Source organism: Chiloscyllium plagiosum, chromosome 18 (genome assembly GCF_004010195.1).
Source record: "Chiloscyllium plagiosum isolate BGI_BamShark_2017 chromosome 18, ASM401019v2, whole genome shotgun sequence".
Classification (NCBI taxonomy): Eukaryota; Metazoa; Chordata; class Chondrichthyes; order Orectolobiformes; family Hemiscylliidae; genus Chiloscyllium; species Chiloscyllium plagiosum.
This window is the reverse complement of record NC_057727.1, coordinates 9,771,456-9,797,043: the sequence shown is the minus strand read 5'-3', so window position 1 is coordinate 9,797,043 and position 25,588 is coordinate 9,771,456. Positions and strand designations below refer to the sequence as shown.

Here is a 25,588-nt window from a genome sequence, read left to right as displayed (position 1 = left end):
GCTGATGGAATTCAGTGTGAGCAAATGCGAGGTCTTGCACTTTGGAAAAAAGAATACAAGCATGGACTACTTTCTAAATGGTGAGAAAATTCGTAAAGCCAAAGTACAGAGGGATCTGGGAGTGCTAGTTGAGGATTCTCTAAAGGTAAACATGCAGGTTGAGTCCGTGATTAAGAAAGCGAATGCAAGGTTGTCATTTATCTCAAGAGGGTTGCAATATAAAAGCACTGGTGTGCTACTGAGACTTTATAAAGCTCTGGTTAGGCCCCATTTGGAGTACTGTGTCCAGTTTTGGTCCCCACACCTCAGGAAGGACATACTGGCACTGGAGCGTGTCCAGCGGAGATTCACACGGATGATCCCTGGAATAGTAAGTCTAACATACGAGGGACGGCTGAGGATCCTGGGATTGTATTCATTGGAGTTTAGAAGATTAAGGGGAGATCTAATACAAACTTACAAGATAATACATGGCTTGGAAAGGGTGGACGCTAGGAAATTGTTTCCGTTAGGCGAGGAGACTAGGACCCGTGGACACGCCTTAGAATTAGAGGGGGTAAATTCAGAACAGAAATGCGGAGACATTTCTTCAGCCAGAGATTGGTTGGCCTGTGGAATTCATTGCCGCGAGTGCAGTGGAGGCCGGGACGATAAATGTCTTTAAGGCAGAAATTGATAAATTCTTGATGTCACAAGGAACTAAAGGCTACGGGGAGAATGCGGGTAAGTGGAGTTGACTCGATGGGCCGAATGGCCTTACTTCCGCTCCTATGTCTTATGGTCTTATGTTGAGGCAATCAGAGTTTGAAACTGAGCCATCCCTGTACACTTCCTGGCAGGCAATATCATGAACACTACCAAATGCGGGAACTACAGGACAGAGGAGCAGGCCACTTGACCATTTGGGTTCTGAGGAAGGGTCACTGGACCCGAAACATTAACTCTGATTTCTCTCCAAAGATGCTACCAGATCTGCTGAGATTCTCCAGTAATTCCTGTTTTGTTTTGATCCTTCATGTCTCCCTTGCATTTGATGAGAAAATGAGAAAATCGATTTTGGTCTCAAATCCACCATTGGGTAGTCCATCCCCAATACCACCTGAAGTCAGAAATTTGTCTAACACTGCCTGCAATAAGTTCAATGATCCTGCACCCACACTCCCAGCTTGGTTCTGAGGAAAAGGCTAATGACCTTCTAAGAGAGAGAAACACAATGTCCTCATGGAAAATGGTGTTTCAGTGGTTAGCACTACTGCTTCACAGCGCCAGAGACCCAGTTTGATTCCAGCTTCGGGTAACTGCCCGTGTGGAGTTCGCACATTCTCCCTATATCCATGTGGGTTTCCTCCCACAGACCGAAGATGTGCAGGCTAGGTGGATTGGCCATGGAAAAAGCAGAGGTATAAAGATGGTGGGATGCTCTTTGAAGCGTCGGTGTGGACTTGATGGGCTGAACGGCCTGCTTCCACACTGTAGGGTTTCTATGATTCATCTCAGTTTTAAAAGGGAGACCTCTTATTTTTAACAAAAATAGAAATTGCTGGAAAAGCTCAGCAGGTCTAGCATTATCTGTAGAGAGAAACCAGTGTTAATGTTTCAGATCCAGTGACCTTTCTTCAGCATTTTTGGTTCTGCTTTCCAGCATCTGCAGCTCGCTTGGTTTCTTGCCTCTTAATTTTAACCTGGGTAAACATCATTTCAGCACTCACCTTGTCAAGTCCCCTTCAGGATCTTATATGTTTCAGTAAAGTCACCTTTCATCCTTGTAAATTCTAATGGGGTATAGGCTCAATCTTTCTTTATAACATAAAACCTTCATTCCAGGAATGGGTTGACTCCAGTCTCCTCTCAACTGGTTCTAATGCAATTATATTCTTTTTCAAATAAAGTGACCAAAATTGTACAGAGTGCTCCAGATGTGGTCTCACCAAGAGGCATGTAAAGCTGTAATAAAACTATATTTCATTTCCCTTGCAAATTGATGTCAACAATCCATTTGTGTCCATACTTACTTGCTGCACATTAACATTTTGTGCATCATAAACTAGGACCTCTGTATGACTGGGTTCTGTGATGTCTTTGTTGATTTGAATCGTGTTCTATTTTTCTATTGTTCACCCTCAGAATGGACAAATCCATGTTTTTCTATATTAAACTCCATCTGGCAAGTTTTCACTTCAGCTATCTGTTTTCCTTTGTACTCTTTTCACCCCTTCTTGACAACTTACTTGCTTGCTTATTTTGGGCTCGTTGGAAAATTAAGCAACGGTACATTTGGTTTCTTAGTCTGTAGCATTGATTAGAGATTGTAAATAATTGAGGTCCCAGCACTGATCCCCTTGGGACTTCACAATTACAGTTTGTCAACTGGAAAATTAGCCATTTGCCCCAGCTCTCCACTCATTAATTTAGATTAGATTAGATTCCCTACAGTGTGGAAACAGGCCCTTCGGCCCAACCAGTCCACACCGACCCTCTGAACAGTAACCCACCCAGACTCATTTCCCTCTGACTAATGCACCTAACACTATAGGCAATTTAGCATGGCCAATTCACCTAACCTGCACATCTTTGGACTGTGGGAGGAAACCCACGCAGAAAGGAGGAGAAAGTGCAAACTCCACACAAACAGTCACCCAAGGCTGGAATTGAACCTGGGACCCTGGTGCTGTGAGGCAGCAGTGCTAACCGCTGAGCCACCGTGCCGCCCCTAATTAGTTATTCCTTTATCTATGCTAATGTGCTACCTCTGCTTAAGCCTTATAATTAATTTTGTTTAGGTGGAAAACTCACATTTTTCACCTTCACACTGAACATGAGATGTTATCAAGTTGTGATGGCTGTATCCTGGAGATTATCGATTGATCCTGTCACATTGCACTCTACTTGGTCTGGAATGGCTTAGTCCCTGGTTGTCACCAGAATGTACTGCTCTATGAAACTAGTCCATATATATTTTATGAACTTAGTTTCTCAGGCCACCTTTGTCAACCTGACTTGTCCAATTTACATGTCGATTAATGTCACCCCTGATTATTGTGGTACCCTTCTCACCCCAATTACTCCTTCCTGTGGAATCTGTCCCTGTGTTAGCCTGAGCTTGCCAACTGAGCTGCCTGGATGGGTGTAGCCCCAAAAACACTCAAGAAGCTTGGCACCATCCAGGTCAAAACAGCCAGCTTGATTGGCACTACATCCACAGGCGTCCACTCCCTCCACCATCCATGCTCAGTAGTAGCAGTGTACACTATCTACAAGATGCACTGCAGAAAATCACCAAAGATCCTCAGACAGTACCTTCCAAACCCACGAACATTTCCATCTAGGAGGACAAAGGAAGCAGATATATGGGAACACCACTACCTGCAAGTTCCCCTCCAAGCCACTCACCATCCTGACTTGGAAATATATCACTGTTCCTTCACTGTCACTGCATCAAAATCCCGAAATTCCCTCTTTAATGTCATTGTGGGTTAATCTGCAGTAAGTGGACTGCAGTGGTTCAGGAAGGCATCTCAACCCCACCTTCTCAAGGGCAACTAGGGATGGACAATAAACGCTGGCCAGCCAGCAACACCCCCACTTCTCACAAATGAATACATTTTTAAAAAGTAAAACATTATAACACAAACAAGTCTTCCCACTTGGCCTAAGAATAGTGACAGCATGTTAGCAGCCTCCAAAGGGCATGTGCAGAGATAAAAAGCTAAAATAAGTTAAATAGTTTTTCACTACTGAAATAAAACACAAAAGCTTCGAGTGAAACAACAGAACTAAAGATTCATTTCCTGGTTTCTCCCTGTAACACTCTTTTAAATCGCACTATTTGGAGAAAAGAGAGCAGCATTTAATGATGGTTCCCAAGGTAGAATACTCACAGATCCAGGTCTTGGATAAGGTACCTTGCCCTCATAAGCAGTCCACTGATAGTCAGGTCCTTCCTTGTGAGCGTACGGTCCGTTGAACACCTCTCGTATATCAGCCATATGATAGACACAAACAGCATAACCTTGGAATACATTGCTGAAATAATATTTACAATATTTTTAAAAAATGAAATACCAAAATAAAATCCCTTTATGTCAGTATTTCAAATTAGAACCAAACTTTACACCATGTCTCAAAACTCTGCTTCTCAAACCATCTACGGCTAACATTCCCACTGTCGTTTACCCCCACTTTTAACATTTGACCATATGTAGTATGTATGGCCATCCAGTCAATATGAAACTGGACAAAGACTGTAAACTCAAACTCCACCAGCATAATCAGTAGAACTGAAGTCTAAATGTAGCAATTTGTAGCCTATAAATGGGAAAAAATGACTGTGAAAGTTGCCTGTGGTAAGAAAACCCAATCTGCAGTGTTGGACCTGTCATCCCAACTTAGTCTGAGCCCTATGTGATTTCAGTCCCACCCGCAGAGGTTTGACATTTCTTGTTTTCGGGAAGTGATGGTCTGGTGGCATTCTGGCTGGACTGTTCATCCAGAGACCCAGCTCATGTTCTGGGGACCTGGATTTGAATCCCACCACGGCAGATAGTTGAATTTGAATTCAATAAAAATCTGGAATTAAGAGTCTAATGGTGACCACAAATTCATTGCCAATTGTCAGGGGAAAACCTCATCTGGTTCACTAATGCCCTTTAGGGAAGGAAACTGCCATCCTTACCTGGTCTGGCCTACATGTGACTCCAGACCCACAGCAATGTGGTTGACTCTTAACTGCCCTCTGGGCAATTAGGGATGGACAATAAATTCTGGCCTAGCCAGCGACGCCCTCATCCCATGAGCGAATAAAAAAGAAAATAATCAATGGGAGAAAGGGAATAAGTGCTGCATTGTCAGCGTCATAATCCTAAAGCAAGTTTCAAAGAAAAAAATCTTATACCCATTTAATATTATTCCATTTAATCCATACCTACATCTAATTATTATTAACTGCGTTAACATAAGACAGGATTTCCAATAATTCTTCATCACGTCAGCCTCGACAGTGAATGATGGAAAGCTGACACAGTCCGGTCTGATCCCATTCCCATCCAACAGCAGGAGTTACTGAACTGTGGCTGCTTTTCCTCTCCCTTGTCCAGGGACGTTGAGTTTAATTGCACAGCTCTATCATATGTTTACCTGTTATCAGATCCAGCTAACCCAGGCACAGTCCCACCGCTCTGTCAAACTACCTTCATTGCTATTTATTTTCATAGAACCTCAAGGAACTGCAGAGCAAACTGCAGCTGAATCGAAAGTAATCCGATATTCATAAGCCATTGGGCCTGTGTTCTCACAGTTTATATTTTTTGAAACTGTAAAGTAAATTTGTAAACCTAATACTCCGTTCCAATTATACGTAAGAGGACAAAGCAGCCCACTTGAATGGTACCCCATCAATCATGTTCGGTATTCACTCCCTCCATCATCGGTCCACAGGGGCGGCAGTGTAGACCATTCATAAGTTGCACTGCGGGAACGCACCAAGACGATTTAAGCATGAACAAATCCTGTAGAGTCTACCACCTGGAAGCATAAGGGAAGCAGATACACAGGAACACTACCTCCTGCAAATTCCCCTCCAAGTCACACACCATCCTGATCTGGAACAGAATCACTGTTCCTTCATTGATACTGTGGAACACCCTGTGTAACAGCACTATGGGCATCCCTACACATTTCAGGACTGTAGTTGTTGAAGAAAGCAACTCACTACCGTCTTTCTCCAGGGTACTTAGGGACCGGAACCAAATGTTGGCCTAGCCCAGTAATGCTCACGTACAATAAATACGCTTTGAAAGTATAGAAGTTTTGAATTGACTGTGCTTAAAGCAACAAATGCTAGAGATCACAATGGGTCAGACAGCATCCATGGAGACAGAGGAAGCTAACCTCTAGGTGACTCTTTATCAGAGCCAGCTAAACTGGAAACATTAGCTTGCTCTGTCTCCATGGACGCTGTCTGACCCGCTGTGATCTCCAGTGTTTATTGTTTTTAGCACCTGCAGGAATTTACTTCCTGAATTGACTGTGGGTGTTTTTTTGTGGATGCCCAGTTAATGGTTCATGGCTTTCTCTAGACCCTTCTGTTGTATATTTTATACCTCAGATCTGTGTAGTGGTGACACTACAATCATAAAACCCCTACAGTGTGGTAACAGGCCATTTGGCCCAACAAGTCCACACCGACCCTCCAAAGAGTAACCCACCCAAACCCATTCCCCTACTTTATGTCTACCCCTGACTAAGGCACCTAACCTACACATCCTTGTGAAACATGAGCAATTCTTCTAACCTGCACATCCTTGAATTGTGGGAGGAAACCAGAGCACCCGGAGGAAAGCCACACACTGAACAGGGAGAATGTGCAAACTCCACACAGATGGCATGGGGCAGCACGGTGGCTCAGTGGTTAGCACTGCTGCCTCACAGCACCAGGGTCCCAGGTTCGATTCCAGCCTTGGGTTACTGTCTGTGTGGAGTTTGCACATTCTCCCTGTGTCTGCGTGGGTTTCCTCCGAGTGCTCCGGTTTCCTCCCACAGCCCAAAAAAAGATGTGCAGGTCAGGTGAATTAGCCAGACTAAATTGCCCATAGTGATAGGTGCATTCATCAGAGAGAAGTGAGTCAGGGTGGGTTACTCTTCGGAGGGTCGGTGTGGACTGGTTGGGCCGAAGGGCCTGCTTCCACACTGTAGGGAATCTAACCTACTCAGATAGTCACCCGAGGCAGGAGTCGAACCCAGGTCCCTGGTGCTGTAATGCAGCAGCGCTAACCACTGAGCCATACTGCCACCCTGAGAGGTGTGCAGTAGATTTTGGTTCACAATGCTTTAAAATGTCTACAGCTTGCTTCTGGCTCTTCCTTTCAGCTCTTTCTACGACTCCGTTTACTTTGTTTTTGAGTTCCCATCAAGGGGTTTAACCAGTCACAGGCAGTGAGCTGATTTACATAATCCAGCATACAACAAATGGACACTGCACCCTCTGCAGTGGATGCATTGGGTTGTTGCTTATGTTAACTGGTTGGTCATGACACTGGAAATATCACATACTAATGCAGTTCATATACCTGACATGTTACTGGAAGAAAGTGAGGACTGCAGATGCTCGAGATCAGAGTTGAGAGTGTGGTGCTGGAAAAACACAGCAGGTCAGGCAGCATCTGAAGAGCATGAGAATTGACGTTTTCTGGGAACATGATCCTCTGGTGTACCCTGCATCTGTTTTTATCTCCAAACAATAGGTTTCTCGCCAGTTTCTATCCCTAGGTGTCCCTGTTCTAAAACTCAATCCCACAACCAATCAGCTTAAGAGAGAAATGCAGTAATTTAATGCACCACATCATACATGTTATAACAGGAGTTACCAACCCTTTTGCTTTTTCTTTATTTTCCTGTGTTTCTTGCCTCTTAGAAACCTGGCCATAAAATCCCAATTTCAAAGAATCTGGAGCTTTAATCTATGAGCCTAACTGGTCAGATTAAAACACAAGAAGACTCACTGAGCATGTAGTGTCCCACTTATGTGCTGAACGTAGCTGTAATTGGGTAGCTGTTAAAGCCTAGGGCCAAGCGTGGATCGATCATATTCCAAACTACTATTCCAAGGCAGTATAGTGAGAAAGTTACTGCCTTTCAGATAAGGTTTTAAATCAAAGTCCTCAATACCTCTTTTCTGACGGACATAGAATCGTAGAATCCCTACACTGTGGAAGGAAGCCATTCAGCCCATCAAGTCCACACCGACCCCGAGCGCCCGGAGGAAACCCACGCAGACATGCAGAGAATGTGCAAACTCCACACAGACGGTCACCCGAGACAGGAATCAAACCTGGGTCCCTGGCACTATGAGGCATTTGGGTTAACCACTTAGCCACCGTCCCACCCCACCTCTTTTTAAAAGGATGTGGGCATCACCAGCTGGGCCAACATTTATTTCCCGTGAACTGAGTGGCTTGCTAGGCCACTTCAGAGGGTAGTTAAGAGTCAACTACATTGTTGTAGGTCTGGAGTCACATGTAGGCCAGACCGGGTGAGGATGGCAGTTTCCTTCTCTAAAGGACATCAATTGAACAAGATGAGTTTTCCTGACAATCAATGATAATTTTGCCATGCTCATAATTACTAGTTGTGTATTCCACCAAGCTCCATGGTGGATTTGAACCCAGTACATTAGTATGAGCACTGGGTTTTAATTCAGTGACATTGTCCTAAATCACTTTTTTTCCCGAACATCCAGAGATTGTGGATGGGAGAGATAAGTACAAGCAGAATAAACTCCCACTGCATCGCAACATCCATACACTGTCACTTTTCTTAGTTAAGACTAAATGAAAAGGTTTCCTACCTTATTGTGCTAAATAGAGCATAAATTTCAGGATTCTTCTCATCTTTCGTTCTCAGTAGAAACACATCCTCTGTAACACAGGTGAAGTGAAATTATACAGAATCCCCCAAACAAACCATTCTTATTTTGAAGGAAGCTTTTTTTGGCAGTTAGAATTCTCTGTATTGAGTTTGAATGTGCACTTTACAAAAACAGAGAATTAACAGCATGCCTTGGCACTAGCCCCAGGGCAAATGTGTTCTTCTCCTAGTGAAAGAGTAAGTGTATCCTAAAGGAACACACCTGGGACTTCCCTGGTTTTGCCTTTGGCTTTGCTGGAGCTGCCCAGTGTTGACATATCGTTCATGGATCCCCTCATTGCTAATGTTCCTCGACTTAACAATGACAACTGCAGCAAAATAATCTCCTACTTACCAAGCTCATCAAAGTACGTGTCTATTCCATCAGGTCCCGGGACAGAACATATCAGCCTGGCTTTGACAAATGTGCTCCATTTGTTTACTAGTGCCCTTTGACCTCCTGCGTCATTCTGAAACATACCATTGTAAACACCTCATTAATTATGTTGCATAATTTTCTGGCATCATTAACTCCTTAAATAAAGGCTTCTTCCACTCAGTTAGACAGCTGACATGCTAATTCCTATAAACATTTCAAGGGAAGATCGAAATCTGCATTGAGATCAAATCATAAAAGGACATTTTATCACAGCTCTGTCTTCCACTTCTCTGTTTCAGCTGGGTCTGCATGGCAAACTGGTATCTGTATTTAGATAGGGCACACTAAATCACTAAAACCTGCTGAAACTGTAGCCCTGATAACGAAAACCTGTACATGGTCTTGAAGATTTCAAGTGAAGGGTCTGTGGCTATTTCCCTTGACAGCGTGTTCCATTGTGCGACTGAGACTCCATTGGGTCGAAAGATTTTTGATACACTGTCTAGTAACAACTGGCTTTTGTACCTTGTGCAGATGGCTGTCTTGTGTCTTACCTGAATCAACGTGTCAAAATAGCAACCTTTCTTTATTGCTTGTCTTAATTTATGTCAGAACAATTGACAAGCATTCAAGAGTACCTAGGATTAGAAAAAGGCCAAAAAGTTCATTTTATTTGAGATAATGAGCTTGTATCTTCCTGTAATATTCCATAATCCCTTCACCACTTTCAGGTACTAATCTATATTTATCAGAACCACAGTTTGGAGGACTTACTGTTGACCTAGTAACTAAATCACTGTATCAAAATTATGCTCACATGCATATGAATGACCTTGGCTTGGCATACAGGGGAAAATTTTTAAAGTTGCACATTACACAAATCGTCGAAATATATGTAAACAGAACAACATTATACCTAGGAGCAGCAGCAGGCCATTCAGCCCCACGAGCCTGTGCTGTCATTCAAAATGATCATGGCTGATCTCAACTCAGCCTCGACCCCACTTTCCTGCCCGATCTCCATTACCTTTCAACCCGTGGACTGCAGCAGTTCAAGAATGCAGTTCATCACCACGTTCTCAACAGCAAAGACGCATGAGCAACTAATGCTGGTCATTCGAGCAACACCAGCATCGTGTGAGAGAACTAAAGAACCCTCAGGTTTTCCTGTTAAAATTCAGTAGGTTAACTGTCCCACATGCTGAATGGGATCTTAGTGCTTGTTGAATTTTAGTTGGCAGGCAATAAAAATGAGAAATTAAACTGTTCCCTGGGAGTTTGATTCTGCAGTGATATTGCAGCAAGCATGACATCCAAGCCAGGTGCACCCTCATGAAATGACTGAACTCCATTTGCCTCCTACAAAGCTGTGGAATTGAACCATTCACCAGCATTACACTGCCTATCTGTTCCATAATCCTGCTCTTTCCCAAACAGTTTAGTTTGTTGATTCAAATGTGAGCATTTCAAACACAGAACCTTCTGCGTGATTGATGAGGAAAGGGTTATCTACACCAGCCTTGTAAAGGTTATCAGTTCACTCTCCCCAGTCAGGTTATCAGACATGATAATCACTGATTATGGCTAATGATGGATGTCACTAATGTGAAATCCACATACAAAACACAAAGGCATGGGTACTACCAGTTATGGAACCAACGTGGATCAGTGGAGTTTTTGATGTTGAGACACAGTGGACAGTAAGATCATGATTCCATTGCAAGCTAGCTGATGACATTGGAGCATAGAATTCCTAACAGTGTGGAAACAGGCCATTTGGCCCATCACGTCCACACCAACCATCTGAAGAGCATGCCACTCCCTCTATTCTATCCCGGTAACCCTGCATTTTCCCATTACTAATCCCCCTAGCCTACACATTCCTGGACACTATGGAGCAATTTAGCTTGGCCAATCCACTTAACCTGCACATCTTTGAGCTCTAGGAGGAAACCAGAGCTCCTAGAGGAAGCCCACACAGACACAGGAGAACATACAAATTTCAGACAGACAATCACCCTGAGGGTGAAATCGAATCTGGGCCCCTGCTGCTGTGAGGCAGCAGTGCTAACTACTGAGCCAGACAATAGTGTAGCATTGAAAGAAGGCCATTCGGACTAAGACCTTTTGGAACAGAAAGCCACCTAGTCTCACCCTTTCCCCAGAGCCCTGCACCATTTTTTCTTTTAAGAATTTATCCATAGGTTAAAATTCTATGAAGACAGAGGTGCTAAATGTAAATTTGGTTAATAAAACAAGAATGTAAAGCTGATCTCACTAAAGTAGCCATGACAATTATCGCCAAATCACAGAAACTGATCAAGTTCACTAATGTCCTTTACAGAAGGAAATCTATTGTCCTTACCTGGTCTGACCTACACAACACTCCAGACCCATTGTAATGTGGTTGACTCTCAACCACTCTCTGAAATGATCAAACAAGTCTTTAGTCCAAATGCAATGAGTGACTGGCAACCAATACTGGCCTTGTCAGTGATAAATTAAATTAAATTAAACGGATGAATTAAAATCTGCTCCAACCATCCTTTCAGGCAATGCATTCAGATTGTAATTGTTGTACAAATAACGATTTTCTCATTTCTCCCCCAGCTTCTTTGGTAATTATCTTTCATTGGTCAGGGCACTGAGTACTGGAGTCAGGATGTCATGTCGCCGTGTTAGGCTTCACTTAGACGAAGGATGTGGAACCTTTGCAGAGGGTGCAGAAGAGGTTTACCAGGATACTGCCTGGATTAGAGGATATGAGATGTGAGGAGAGGCTAGAAAAACTCGGATTGTTTTCTATGGAGTGGTGGAGGCTGAAGGGAGACTTGATAGTTTATAAAATTATGAGATGCATGAACAGGGTTGACGGTCTGAATTTTTTCCCAGAGTTGAAATGTCTAATACTAAGGGGCATTTAAGGTGAAAGGGGGAAAGTTCAAAGGAGATGTGAGGAGACAAGTTTTTTACACAGAGAGTGGTAGGAGTCTGGAATGCATTGCCAAGGTGGTGGTGGAGGCAGATACTATAGGGGCGATAAAGGAACTTTAAGATAAGCGCATGGATATGCAAGGAATAGAGGGACATGGACCAAGGACAGGCAGAAGGGATTACTTTAATTTGGTGTCATGTTCGGCATAACATCGTGGGCCGAAGGGCCCGTTCCTGTGCTCTACTGTTCCATGTTCTATCTTAAATCTTTGTTTTCTCATTTCCAATTCTCCTCCCCACAGAAGCAGTTTTTTCCCCTCTTTGTTCTATTGGAACCCTTCCTAATTTTGAATACCATCACTCAATCTCCCTTCACCTTCCCTGATCCAAAGGAGAACAATCCCAGCTTCTCTCGTTTTACTCCATCTCTTCAGAATTATTTCTTGCTCATGAAGAGGGCTCACGCTTGTGGGTGGCACGGTGGCTCAGTGGTTAGCACTGCTACCTCACAGCGCCAGAGACCCAGGTTCAATTCCTGCTTCAGGTGACTGACTGTGTGGAGTTTGCACGTTCTCCCCGTGTCTGCGTGGGTGTGCTCCGGTTTCCTAAATTGCCCATAGTGTTAGGTGAAGAGGTAAATGTATGGGTGGGTTACGCTTCAGTGGGTCGGTGTGGACTTGTTGGGCTAAAGGGCCTGTTTCCACACTATAAGTAATCTAATCACTCTATTCTTTCAGTCCCTCATCTCACTATAATTCCAAAGTGTTGTCGTGGCTCCTGTCTGTTTGACAGACCGAGGGAATGGGCTAACTCTTTTCTCCGTGTGGGGTGAGTAGAGACACCTCGCACCACAGCATGTGACTAGACTAACAAAAGCAGAAATTGCTGGAAAAGCTCATTAGATCTGGCAGCATCTGTGGAGAGAAATCAGAGTTAACTTCTTGGGTCCAGTGACCCTTCCTCAGAACTGATGGCAGTTAGGAAGAAGTTATTTCATCTGTAGAAGATATGCTGGGGGAGAGGATAAGGACTAAATGATAGGTGGAGATAGAGCCCAAAGAGACAGAAGAACAGTTGGACAAAGGAGTGGATGACAATCAGCCTAGGAGAATGAATGGGGACAATTAGTGGCTGACAATGTGTAATAGCAGACCATGTGATAGCAAGCTGAAAATGTGTTGCTGGAAAAGCGCAGCAGGTCAGGCAGCATCCAGGGAACAGGAGAATCGACGTTTCGGGCATAAGCCTTTCTTCAGGAATGAGGAAGGGCTTATGCCCGAAACGTCGATTCTCCTATTCCCTGGATGGTGCCTGACCTGCTGCGCTTTTCCAGCAACACATTTTCAGCTCCGATCTCCAGCATCTGCAGACCTCACTTTCTCCATGTGATAGCAAGACCTGGTATGTGGGGGTTGGGGTAAGAACATGGGAGAAGGTGCTTCAAGCCCTAAACTTTTTGAACTCGACATTGAGTCAGAAGACTGTAGAGTTCCCAAGCAGAAAATGAGGTGCTGATCTTTCAGCTTGTGCTGAGCTTCACTGGAGCACTGCAGCAAGCCTGAGGCAGGGATGTTGGTCAGGGAACAGGGTGGGGTGTTGAAGTGATAGGCAACTGAAGGCTCAGGGTCAGTTTTGCGAAAACAGAACGGAGATGTTCTACAAAGTGGTCACCCAGTCTACGCTTCGTTTCCCCAAAGTAGGGGAGACCAAGTGGCCAGAGTGTTTTGCTCACCAAGAAAGCTCTGATTAAGTTGAGAAAAAGATGTAACAACTCATGTCTATCAAGGAACAGCAGTCCTCCCTCTCTTTCCCTCTCTGTCCTCCTCCATCAGCTCGATGAAGCCCAAGCTTATTTCTCACGCTGTGGCTGTTAATCTCCACAGGTCAGAGGATGAACGGGCAGAATAATCAAAGCAACATCGCACCATTTTGTGGCATTCTTAGTCCCAGGAATGAGAAAAGAATTTAATAAAACCTATCACAAGGATAGCTTAGGACCCATCTATTAAAGAAAACTTGATACATTTTCCGCAAATCCAAAACATTAACAGAAAAGTAAGTCTTAAAGGAAGGTTCCAGAACTGACTCAACTGCACTGTGCACGGTGGCACAGTGGTTAGCACTGCTGCCTCACAGCACCAGAGACCTGGGTTCAATTCCCGCCTCAGGCGACTGACTGTGTGGAGTTTGCACGTTCTCCCCGTGTCTGCGTGGGTTTCCTCCGGGTGCTCCGGTTTCCTCCCACATCACAAAGATGTGCAGGATCAGGTGAATTGGCCATACTAAATTGCCCGTAGTGCTAGGTAAGGGGTAAATGTAGGGGTATGGGTGGGTTTCGCTTCGGCGGGTCGGTGTGGACTTGTTGGGCCGAAGGGCCTGTTTCCACACTGTAATCTAATCTAATCTAATCAAATCTCCTTGAAGTGAAAAACGTGCTCATTTTAAAAAAAAACGTTCATTGAGAGCTCGTTTCGGGACTCCACCGTTATGGTCTTTCTGAAAAATTCCAATAAAAAGACTCGCCCCGTTAAAAAAAAAGTGTTAAAACAAATCATGATCTGAAAGAAAAACATTAAAAATAAAGCAACTGCTGTCAAAATCATAAAAGGCTTCCTGGCGCCTATTAAACAATTTCCTGGGCTCGAAACTTCAACTCACACGTTCGGGTTTTACTGTCTGTCAGACTCCGGGAAACACATTTCCAGCTATGACAACAGTCGCTGGGATCTTCAATCCCAAATCCCCAGCAAGATGGAATAAAAATGTATCAGGCAAACATCTGGTCGACATTCATGGAAGAGGTGGCTCCAAGGGGAGGGGGAGGTAGATGTTGTTGGGGTATGGGGGTGGGTAAAGGTGAAGGGAGAGATCACCTCTGCTTGCTGTCCCCCAAGTGGCACTCCAGGCTAAATCCAGCAGTGTTTTATTTGAAAGCAGAGTTAGACTATAATCCAACACTACTGTTCAGGCAGACTGATGGATCTTACTGCATTGTACACTCTCCTGCAGGCTCCCAACAACTGAAACATACTGCGTGACCCAAAATCATAGTCATCATAGAATCGCTACAGTGTGGAAAAAGGCCATTTGGCCCAACAAGTCCACACCAACCCTCCGAAGAGCATCCCACCCAGACCCATTCCCCCACCCTATGTTTCCCCTAACTAATGCACCTAACCTACACATCCCTGAACATTATGGGCAATTTTAGCATGGCCAATTCACCTAACCTGCACATCCTTCAGCTGTGGGAAACCGGAGCACTCGGAGGAAACCCACGCAGATACAGGGAGAATGTACAAACTTCACATAGACGGTCACCTGAGGTGGAAATCAAACCCAGGTCCCTGGCGCTGTGAGGCAGCAGTGCTAACCACTGAGCCACCGTGCTGCCCTATACAGTGAGACCTGGGGTTCCATCAGCTGGAACAAGAGGAGAAACCACTGGAGAAACTCAGCACGTCTGGCAGCATCTGTGGACAGAGAAAGCAGAGTTAACATTTTGGGTCCAGTGACCCTTCTTCAGAACTGATGGTAGCTCGAAAAAGGTGCTGAAGAAAGAGTGGTGTGAGTGGGGGAGGGGTAAACAATAGGTGGAGATGGAGACCACAGAGAGAGAAGAACACAGTTGGACAGACAAAGGAGTGGGTAAATGTCAGCCCGGGAGAATGAATAGCTACTAATGGGGATTCTTATTGGCTGATGATGGACTGCTTGTGGTAACAGCCCATGCGATGACAGCAAGATAGAGGAACTGAGGGAATGGATTAGAGTCTTTACAGGAAGCAAGTGTGAGGATGTATAGTCAAGGTAACTGTGGGATTCAGTGGGTTTGTAGTACCTGTACTTCACTCAATCTAGCCTACTGCATTCGCTGTCCACAATGTGGTCCCCTCCACATTACAGAAATTAAGCGTAGACTGGGGGACTGTTTCGCAGAATACCTACGTTCTGTCCGCAACCCTGAACTTCCTGTTGCTTGCCACTTTAACACAGCACCCTGTCCCCTGGCCAACATCTCTGTCTCAGGCTTGCTGCAATGCTCCAGTGAAACTCAGTGCAAGCTAGAAGAACGGCACTCATCTTTTGGGAACTCTACAGCCTTCAAGACTCAATGTAGAGTTCAATAACTTTAGGGTTTGAACATCACCTTCCATGTCCCAGGTTCAATTCCAGCCTGTGTGGAGTTTACACATTCTCCCCGTGTCTGCGTGGGTTTCCTCCGGGTGCTCTGGTTTCCTCCCACTGTCCAAAAATGTGCAGGTCAGGTGAATTGGCCATGCTAAATTGTCCATAGTGTTAGGTGCATTAGTCAGAGGGAAATGGGTCTGGGTGGGTTACTCTTCAGAGGGTCAGTGTGGACTTGTTGGGTCGAAGGGCCTGTTTCCAAACTGTACGGAATCTAATCTGGAATTCTCTGTACAGTTCTGGTTACCATATTCTTTTGGGTGGCACAGTGGCACAGTGGTTAGCACTGCTGTCTCACAGCACCAGAGACCCGGGTTCAAATCCTGCCTCAGGAAACTGTCTGTGTGGAGTTTGCACATTCTCCCCGTGTCTGCGTGGGTTTCCTCTGGGTGCTCCGGTTTCCTCCCATAGTCCAAAAATGTGCAGGTTAGGTGAATTGGCCATGCTAAATTACCCATAGTGTTAGGTGAAGGGGTAAATGTAGGGGAATGGGTCTGGGTGGGTTGCTCTTCGGAGGGTCGGTGTGGACTTGTTGGGCCAAAGGGCCTGTTTCCACACTGTAAGTAATCTAATCTAATCTTACCCCAACCACCACACACCAGGCCTTGTCATCACATGGGCCACTGTCAGCCACTAACAGTCGCCATTAGCAGTTATTGATTCTCCCAGGCTGACCTTTATCTACTCCTTTGTCTGCCTGAAAGTTGATCTCTCTCTGTCTCACTGGGTACCATCACTACCTATTGTTTACTTATCCCCCTCCCTGCCCAACCTCATCTTCGGCATATATACCAACCATTTCCCAGTGACAAACAGTTCTGAAGAAGGGTCACTGGACCCGAAATGTTAACGTTGATTTCTCTCCACAGATACTGCCAGACCTGCTGAGCTTTTCCAGCAATTTTCGCATCTGATTTCCAGCATCTGCAGTTTTTTTTTGTTACTGTTCCATTAGCTGGGTCTGGGTGGGCTGCTCTTCAGTGCGGGTCAGCGTGGACTCGATGTGCCAAACGGCCTCCTTCCTCAGTATAGGAGATTCTATAAATGTGCTATTGAAATGCAGGCAGCAGTTGTTTTAACCCTCTTCATTTCCATTGACATTCTAAAAAATCCCAGAGTTTCAATAAAGAGCGAATAGAGTCATAGAGTCATAGAGATGTACAGCACAGAAACAGACCCTTCAGTCCAAATCATCCATGCCGTACAGATATCCCAACCCAATCTAGACCCACCTGCCAGCACCCAGCCCATATCCCTCCAAACCCTTCCTATTCATATACCCATCCAAATGCCTCTTAAATGTTGCAATTGTACCAGCCTCCACCACTTCCTCTGGCAGCTCATTCCATACACGTATCACCCTCTGTGTGAAAAAGTTGCCCCTTAGGTCTCTTTTATATGTTTCCGCTCTCACCCTAAACCTATGCCCTCTAGTTCTGGACTCCCCCACCCCAGGGAAAGGACCTTGTCTATTTACCCTATCCATGCCTCTCATGATTTTATAAACCTCAATGAGGTCACCCCTCAGCCTCCGACACTCCAGCGAAAACAGCCCCAGCCCGTTCAGCCTCTCCCTATAGCTCAAATCCTTCAACCCTGGGAACTATAGACCGGTGAGCCTGACGTCAGTGGTGGGCAAGTTGTTGGAGGGAATCCTGAGGGACAGGACGTACATGTATTTGGAAAGGCAAGGACTGATTCGGGATAGTCAACATGGCTTTGTGCGTGGGAAAACATGTTTTACAAACTTGACTGAGTTTTTTGAAGAAGTAACAAAGAAGATTGATGAGGGCAGAGCAGTAGATGTGATCTATATGGACTTCAGTAAGGCGTTCGACAAGGTTCCCCATGGGAGACTGATTAGCAAGGTTCAATCTCATGGAATGCAGGGAGAACTAGCCATTTGGATACAGAACTGGCTCAAAGGTAGAAGACAGAAGGTGCTGGTGGAGGGTTGTTTTTCAGACTGGAGGCCTGTGACCAGTGCAGTGCCACAAAGATCGGTGTTGGACCCTCTACTTTTTGTCATTTACATAAATGATTTGGATGCGAGCATAAGAGGTACAGTTAGTAAGTTTGCAGATGACACCAAAAATGCGAGGTGCTGCATTTTGGGAAAGCAAATCTTAGCAGGACTTATACACTTAATGGTAAGGTCCTAGGGAGTGTTGATGAACAAAGAGACTTTGGAGTGCAGGTTCATAGCTCTTTGAAAGTGGAGTAGCAAGTAGATAGGATCATGAAGAAGGCGTTTGGTATGCTTTCCTTTATTGGTCAGAGTATTGAATACAGGAATTGGGAGGTCATGTTGCGGCTGTACAGAGCATAGGTTAGGCCACTGTTGGAATATTGCGTGCAATTCTGTTCTCCTTCCTATCGGAAGGATGTTGTGAAACTTGAAAGTGTTCAAAAAAGATTTACAAGGACGTTGCCAGGGTTGGAGGATGTGAGCTACAGGGAGAGGCTGAACAGGCTGGGGCTGATTTCCCTGGAGCATCGGAGGCTGAGGGGTGACTTCATAGAGGTTTACAAAATTATGAGGGGCATGGATAGGATAAATAGACAAAGTCTTTTCCCTGGGGTCGCAGAGTCCAGAACTAGAGGGCATAGGTTTAGGGTGAGAGGGGAAAGGTATAAAAGAGACCTATGAGGCAACCTTTTCACCCAGAGGGTGGTACGTGTATGGAATGAGCTGCCAGAGGAAGTGGTGGAAGCTGGTACAGTCGCAGCATTTAAGAGGCATTTGGATGGGTATATGAATAGGAAGGGTTTGGAGGGATATGGGCTGAGTGCTGGCAGGTGGGACTAGATTGGGTTGGGATATCTCGAGCCATTCTCAAGCCATTCGGTCAAGTCAGGGCTGTTCATCTTCGTCTACCCTGTTTTGCCGCCTGATCCCCCATAATCCTCTGAATCTCCAACTCACTGCACAAATGCGTCCGATGCGGCTGTAGATTGCTCGGACTTTGCCCTCTGACTCCATGGCCTTCTCCGTGAAGAAAAAGTAAACCTTGTCATTGTCACGATCCACGTTGTCTGGAATGAGGTGAGCGGCCACAAACTTGGGGTCTGCAGGAAGAGGAGGAATACCCTGAGATGGTGCCAGGGGTTTAGGACCCTTCCACATAGTGAGTGGTAACGATCAGTACCGACTGCCTATGAGGCTGGTGGAAACTGAGATGATGCATTCAAAGGGATTTGGATGGGCACTTGAGGGGAATAAATTTGCAGAGCATTCCTCATGTGTTTATCCAGGTTCCCCTTGAAGGCAGCAATTTGTTCACCTTGATTATTCCATGGGGCAGCAAGCTGTACATTCTAACCACTCTATATGTAACACAATAAATTATTCAATGTATAACAAACTCCCTAAATAACATATTTTGCTCATATTGTTGAAAAAAATACATATTTTCAAAGATTTTCAACTTGTACTCATCTGGACAAATGCAAGAATGCCAAATTTCAAAGAGTGCAACAATTTACACCACATTCAAACGGAGAGTTGATTATTTGTGTGATGAAGCTGTCGCTTTAAAATGGTTACTTTGTCCTTGTTTTTTTTGAAGAGAGGTCGTAAAGGCAGAGGTGCTGAAGTGTCTAGTTTAACAATGGAAGGGGAATGGCCAGTTCTCCCAGTTCAGGCTTTTTCTGGTTTGTTTTAGCTGTAGCAGTCACAAGATGTGAGTGCCCAGGGGAGTTGCAAGCTTCGGTAAAGAATTCCTCTGACTTTCTTCTGAAATCTCTCTCTGGATGTTGTTCCCTCCTGCCTGTAAGAATCTGTGTTTGAATTTACCTTTTTGCCAAGGGATGTGTTTATGGGATGTTACTAGATTGAAACAGTTAGTTAGTTAAGTTGCTGTATTGGGTTGGTTAAGTTTTCCAATAGTTAAGTGATTCTAAATTCTGCTTTCTTTTGTTTCAACTGTAGTGTTTAAATAAATTCTGTTTTGCGTAAAGCTGAGTGATTTGACCAGCTGCATCACACCTGGAAAACACATTTCACTTCTGCCTTTAAAATAAGAAAAAGTTAGGATCTAGGCTACCTTCTTAAAATATTTTGGGGGTGGGGGTGGGGTTCTGCCCTGGTGCATAACAGTTGCAAGTTGAATCTGATTGGTTTGAAACATTTCTAAGAGCATGCATCAGGGGAACTGTTGTCCCCAATGCTTTCGTTTAATTCAAAAAAAGCCTGGAAATGTACTTTTTTCCCTGCAAAATATGATTTTTTTATTCATTCACAAGATGTGGGCATCGCTGACTAGGCAGCATTTATTACCCATCCCGATATCCCAGAGGACAGTCAAGAGTCACCTACATTGCTGTGGGTCCAGAGTCACATGTAGGCCAGACCAGGTAAGGACATTAATGAACCAAATGGATTTTGCCAACAATTGGAAATGGTTTCATGGTTGAACCTGGGTTGTCAGAGCCTCTGGATTAACAGCCCATTGATAATAAGACCAGGCCATTGGCTCCCATAACATTCCTGAGCATTAATATATCCATATTCTACCAAACATTAAATGAGTGACATTACGAGCCCAACTGATAATCTTAAATTGGTTGTTGTGCAATTCTAGGCACACTTGTGATTGTTCAGCAAGTGCCATTCAATCGCGGAATCACATCTAACATTGTTATGTTGAGAGTTTCTCAAACATGGACGGGTTAAGTACAGTCAGTGCTCTTCCTATTGTCAACAGCCAAAGTGATGAGCTGTTTGACACTAAATACCATATAGCATCTTATGGAAATGTTTCAACCAATCAGCACCCTTTTTGGATGCGGTATAAATTGATGCTCTGTTTGGAATTTGACGTTCTTGTATTTGTCCTGATGAGTGCAAGGTGAAACGCTATGAAAACATGCACTTGGCTTATTGTTGAAATGGCCACTGATGATCGTCACTATTTACCTTGTAACATGCGCTGGTCGAGTTCTGTCCTCATGGCTGAGCGAGATCCCAGGCTGCGAAATATGACAGGGTCCCTCCCTAAGAAATCGGCTGTCAGTCCGGAGTACAGCTCCTCACCTGTGGCATGGAGACGCATATAGAGTCAAATAATGTGGATGTGTTCCTCTACACCTGACTGCACGGCAGACGGACCTTCCTAGCTACTGCCCAATCCCTCTCAATTCAAGCCACTATTGTCCAGTTTCATATCATATTGTAGCTTTCCTTTGTATCCTCACTCCTGCATTTGCTGGACTCCCTGGACTCCTATTTTTTAAAAAATGACATTAAAAATTCTCACTAAATAAAAACCGCAAGAACTGCAGATGCTGGAAATCAGAAACAAAACAGAAATTGCTGGAAAAGCTCAGCAGGTCTGGCAGCATCTGGGGAGAGAACGTTAATTTTGATTTCTCTCCCCAGATGCTGTCAGACCTGCTGAGCTTTTCCAGCAATTTCTGTTTTTGTTTGTAAATAAGTCTTATCCTTGATTTCAAATCCTTCATTGCCTCTCCCTCTCTCTGCAGTGTACTCCAACCCCACAACTGTCCAAGATTTCCGCACTCCTCTAACTCTTGGTCACCCATGGTTTTAAATGACAATCTTACCTTTACCTGTCGAGACCTTAAGCTCTGAAATTCCCTCCCAGATCTCTCTGTTTCCCTCTGCTCTTCTATGTTCCTCCACACAGTCTACTTAGTGTCATAGTCATACAGTCATAGAGATGTACAGCACAGAAACAGACCCTTCGGTCCAACTCATCCATGCCGACCAGATATCCCAACCTAATCTAGACCCATTTGCCAGCACTTAGCCCATATCCCTCTAAACCCTTCCTGTTCATAAACCATTCCAGAAACCTTTTCATCATTAATGAGAAGCTGCAACGATACCCATTTATGTGCTCAGTGTCAAACCTTGTTCAATCTTGCCTGTGCGCAGCCATATAAATGCAAATTGTTGTTACTATATAGTACTCAGGTATTGGCTGAGTGAGCTCAGGGAGGCACCATAGAAACAATATGATGAAGATGAATGGATCAGGGGGCTTGAATATCCAACTTTCCAATGTCTTCCTTCTTTCAATTTGACTTAACGAAGGTATTAACTAGTGGAATGTGCTCATTATAAGTCAGTGGGAGGTGGAACCATTTTCCAAACAAACATTTTCTCATTCCTCATGGACGAGTTGGACCAAAGGGTCTGTTTCTGTGCTGTATGACTCTATGGGTCTTTTAGGAGAAATTGACGACTGCAGATGCTGGAGATCAGAACCAAAAAGTGTGGTGCTGGGAAAACGCCGCAGGTCAGGCAGCATCCAAAGAGCAGGAGAGTCGACATGGTGAGTATAAGCTCTTCACCACTTCATCATCTTTGGTCCTGATGAAGACCTGATGCTCAAAATGTTGACTCTCCTGCTCCTCGGATGCTGCCTGACCGGCTGTGCTTTTCCAGCGCCACACTTTTTGTCTATGACTCTATTGTCAGAAAATATGATGGCCCTCTTCAAACCTGCTCTCAGTTCAGTAATCTCAGACATAATGAAAGCTATTCTGATCTGGGTCTGAGGGACTAACTGCTTTGTTGTTTTTTGCTCCTTTTGGGTGGTATGGTGGCTCAGTGGTTAGGGCTGCTGCCTCCTGGCGCCAGGGAATTGGGTTCAATTCCATCCTAGGGCGAATGTCTATGTGAAGTTTGCACATTTTCTCCGTGTCTGCATGGATTTCATCCCACAGTCCAAAGACGTGCAGGTTAGGTGGATTGGCTGAGCCAAATAGTGCCCAAGTGAATGAGCCAGGAATGCAGGGATAGGGTCAGTGTGGACTCAAAGGGGCAAATGGCCTGCTTTCAATCTGTATGATCTCCATTTGTTAATCAGTAAAGCACAGGGTTAAGTTCCAATCCTATCACATGGGGGAGGTGGTGACCTAGTGATATTATCACAGATGATTAATTCAGAGACCCAGGGTAATATTCTGGGGACTCGGGTTCCCAGAAATATGAGTTAAATGATGATCATCTGCACCGACCTTTCGAAGAGCATCTCATCCAGACCCAGTCCCTTGCCCGCCCCCAACCCTGTAACCCTGCACTTACCTTGGCTAATCTACCCTGCCTGCTTATCTGGGGGGGGAGACACAGTGGATATGTGGTTAGCACTGCTGCCTCATAGTGCCAGGGTCATGGGTTCAATTCCTTGGGCGATTATCTGTGAGTTTTGCATATTCTCCCAGTGTTTGCATGGGTTTCCTCCCACAGTCCAAAGATGCGCGGGCTATAGTAGGTGGGCCATGGGGAATGTAGGGTTACAGATTTGGGAGTGGGTCTGGGTGGGCTGCTCTTTGGCTGGTCAATGTGGACTCAATGAGCCAAATGGCCTGCTTCCACACTGCTGGGATTCTATGATTCCCTGGACACTACTGCGCAATTTAGCATGGCCAATCCACCTAATCTGCACGTCTTTGGACAGCAGGTGTGGTTGACTCTTAAGTGCCCCTCTGGGTGGTAAGGGATGGGGAATAAATGTTGGCCTAGCCAGAGAATTAATGTTTTAAAACTGCAATGCGAGAAAAACTAATTTCATATCACAAATGGGTAAGTTCAGTGCTGCAGATCTGTGGGTTGGGAAGATGAGAGAGTGAAGACTCATCTGCATAAGTTACTGGAGCGACAAAACCTCCCACTGACTCCACTGAACCCTGTTCATTTGGTCACGCGCTTTCTGCCCCTCAACTCAGAAAGGCCTCACCTTTTGTGAGTCTCAATTCCTTCAGAATTCCAGGCCAAGGGAATGGAAGCATCGGGAGGAATGGTGCTTCCCATAAGGAACGTCATGGGCTTTGAGACAACCAAGGGTTTTAGCTGGATGGATGGATCAGCACGGGGGTGAAAGGTCAAGGGGGGAGCAGGGAGGAGTCAAATCCATGTCATGCCTGAGTGAGAGAAGCGTGATGAGGTCCCACTGCAATCGTTGGGAATGCAGTAGCATTAGGGCAGGTTGCTGTCTCCTCACATTGTCACACTATTTTGTCATTCAGGAATACAGCACTAATGAGGCATGACTGTACTTTACTCGTATCTGGGGTCACCACGTTGCTAATGGAGACACATGGAATGTATTAGCTTGCTGCTAGTAATATGGTGATATACAGCACCCCTCCAGGGCAACATGGGACTGAAGGGAAAAGGTGTTTCCGACCTCACTGACAGATTGTTTGGGCCATTTTTTTTAGTTCATTTAGGGCCGCATTAGATACAATGGTTTGACTTTTGGGAACAGCCATTAAACTGGCCGGTGAGAAGCACGGTCTCTCTGTTCAACTATTAAAACCATCTTAATATCTCCCTGGTGCAGGTCTTTCTAAGAGTGATTCATTGACAGGATTAAAACTGTGGACTGCTTGTCAAACCATGAGCTAGGAAGAGACAGATTGGCACAAGAGTGTTGCTGATCTTAGACAGGATGATATGTAACTCAGGGAATTATATGAGATGAACAGCATAATCTCAAAAAAGAACTGCTGAAGAGGAAATATTGGGATTCCTTTAAAAGGGAATTCTGATTATTGGAGCCTCTTTGAAAAAGTACACTTAGCAGATTACTGAAGAGCGACTTCGCTGAAGATAAGAACAGAAATTGCTTGAGAAACTGCAGGTTTGGCAGAGAGAGAAACAGTGTTAACATTTTAAGTCTGATGTGACTCTTCTTCAGAACTGAAAAGGGCTGGAAAATGGTTGCATTTATCCTGTTGAGGAGGAGCGAACGGAACAGATTGCTCTTTCCCACTCAACCTGTTGGTTGGCCAATCCTAATCAGTGGTAAGACCCAATCAATGGTAATGTTAGCATGTTAATAGTTGGAGATTCAGTGACAATAATGTTGCTCAATGTCAAAGGGAGATGATGGGATTCTCTCTTGCTCGTGACAGTTATGCCCCCTAATGTAGCTATGATCTGAACCTGCAACCTGACCAATTTTCAGGACCTGAAAAGCAACAATAACAATGATTTATGATAATCAGTCGATCTTATAGCATGGCTCATTTAAATCTGCCAGACATGATGTACATTCATAAGCTCTCAATATCAAGATCTTGTTAAAGTTGTTTACTTTGGAAATTGAAAATTGCTTACCAATGAAAGTGCTCGCAAAAGGTCGGTTTGGGTCATGTGGACATTTGCCACGGCCATTTTGTATGCTGTTCACCTCCATCCTGAAAGCATGCTTGAAAGAAAACACAAACAGTGAGCGCGATAATTTCTAGCCTGGTTAATGGTGCCAAGCAGCTGCAGAATAATAATTCACAGCAAGTATAAACGTTTGTTCATTCCCCTGGCCTTCACTGTGGGCTTAACCGTCCCTGAAGTTTACGTTGAACATGCCGGTGTTAGTACCAAGGTTACGGTTGGTTATTTTGGATGACTGGTTTGCGACACACAGTGAAGCCAACAGCATGGGTTCAACTCCTACACCAGCTGAGGCTACCATGAAGAATTCTCCTCATCAATGTCTCCCCTCACCTGAGGTGTGGTGACCCTCAGGTTAAACCACCACCAGTCATCTCTCTCTAATGAGAGAGCAGCGCTATGGTTCAGGAGGACTATGGCGACTTTTAGAATCAGTGCAGTGTCATGATTCACAGTAAGTCTGTGGTGGAAGAACTGAATCCTAGTTTTATACAAGTGAAGTATTGAAGGAAATCTGAAACATACACACTTTTTACTTCTAA

General features: G+C 44.7%; 1 protein-coding gene across 2 annotated transcripts in view; it reads right to left on the bottom strand.

Annotated features, from left to right (window-relative positions):
• The window catches only part of sema3bl (sema domain, immunoglobulin domain (Ig), short basic domain, secreted, (semaphorin) 3bl), a 188,912-nt gene that overhangs the window by 24,675 nt on the left and 138,649 nt on the right, over nucleotides 1-25,588 (bottom strand). For both annotated transcript variants that reach the window (XM_043707662.1, XM_043707661.1), the window contains exons 5-10: nucleotides 24,993-25,083; nucleotides 20,820-20,936; nucleotides 18,828-18,970; nucleotides 8,756-8,870; nucleotides 8,342-8,411; nucleotides 3,879-4,023 (exon numbers count right to left, since the gene is read on the bottom strand). In XM_043707662.1, coding sequence (XP_043563597.1) covers nucleotides 3,879-4,023; nucleotides 8,342-8,411; nucleotides 8,756-8,870; nucleotides 18,828-18,970; nucleotides 20,820-20,936; nucleotides 24,993-25,083 — 681 coding nt within the window. The remainder of the gene's footprint in view (nucleotides 1-3,878; nucleotides 4,024-8,341; nucleotides 8,412-8,755; nucleotides 8,871-18,827; nucleotides 18,971-20,819; nucleotides 20,937-24,992; nucleotides 25,084-25,588) is intronic.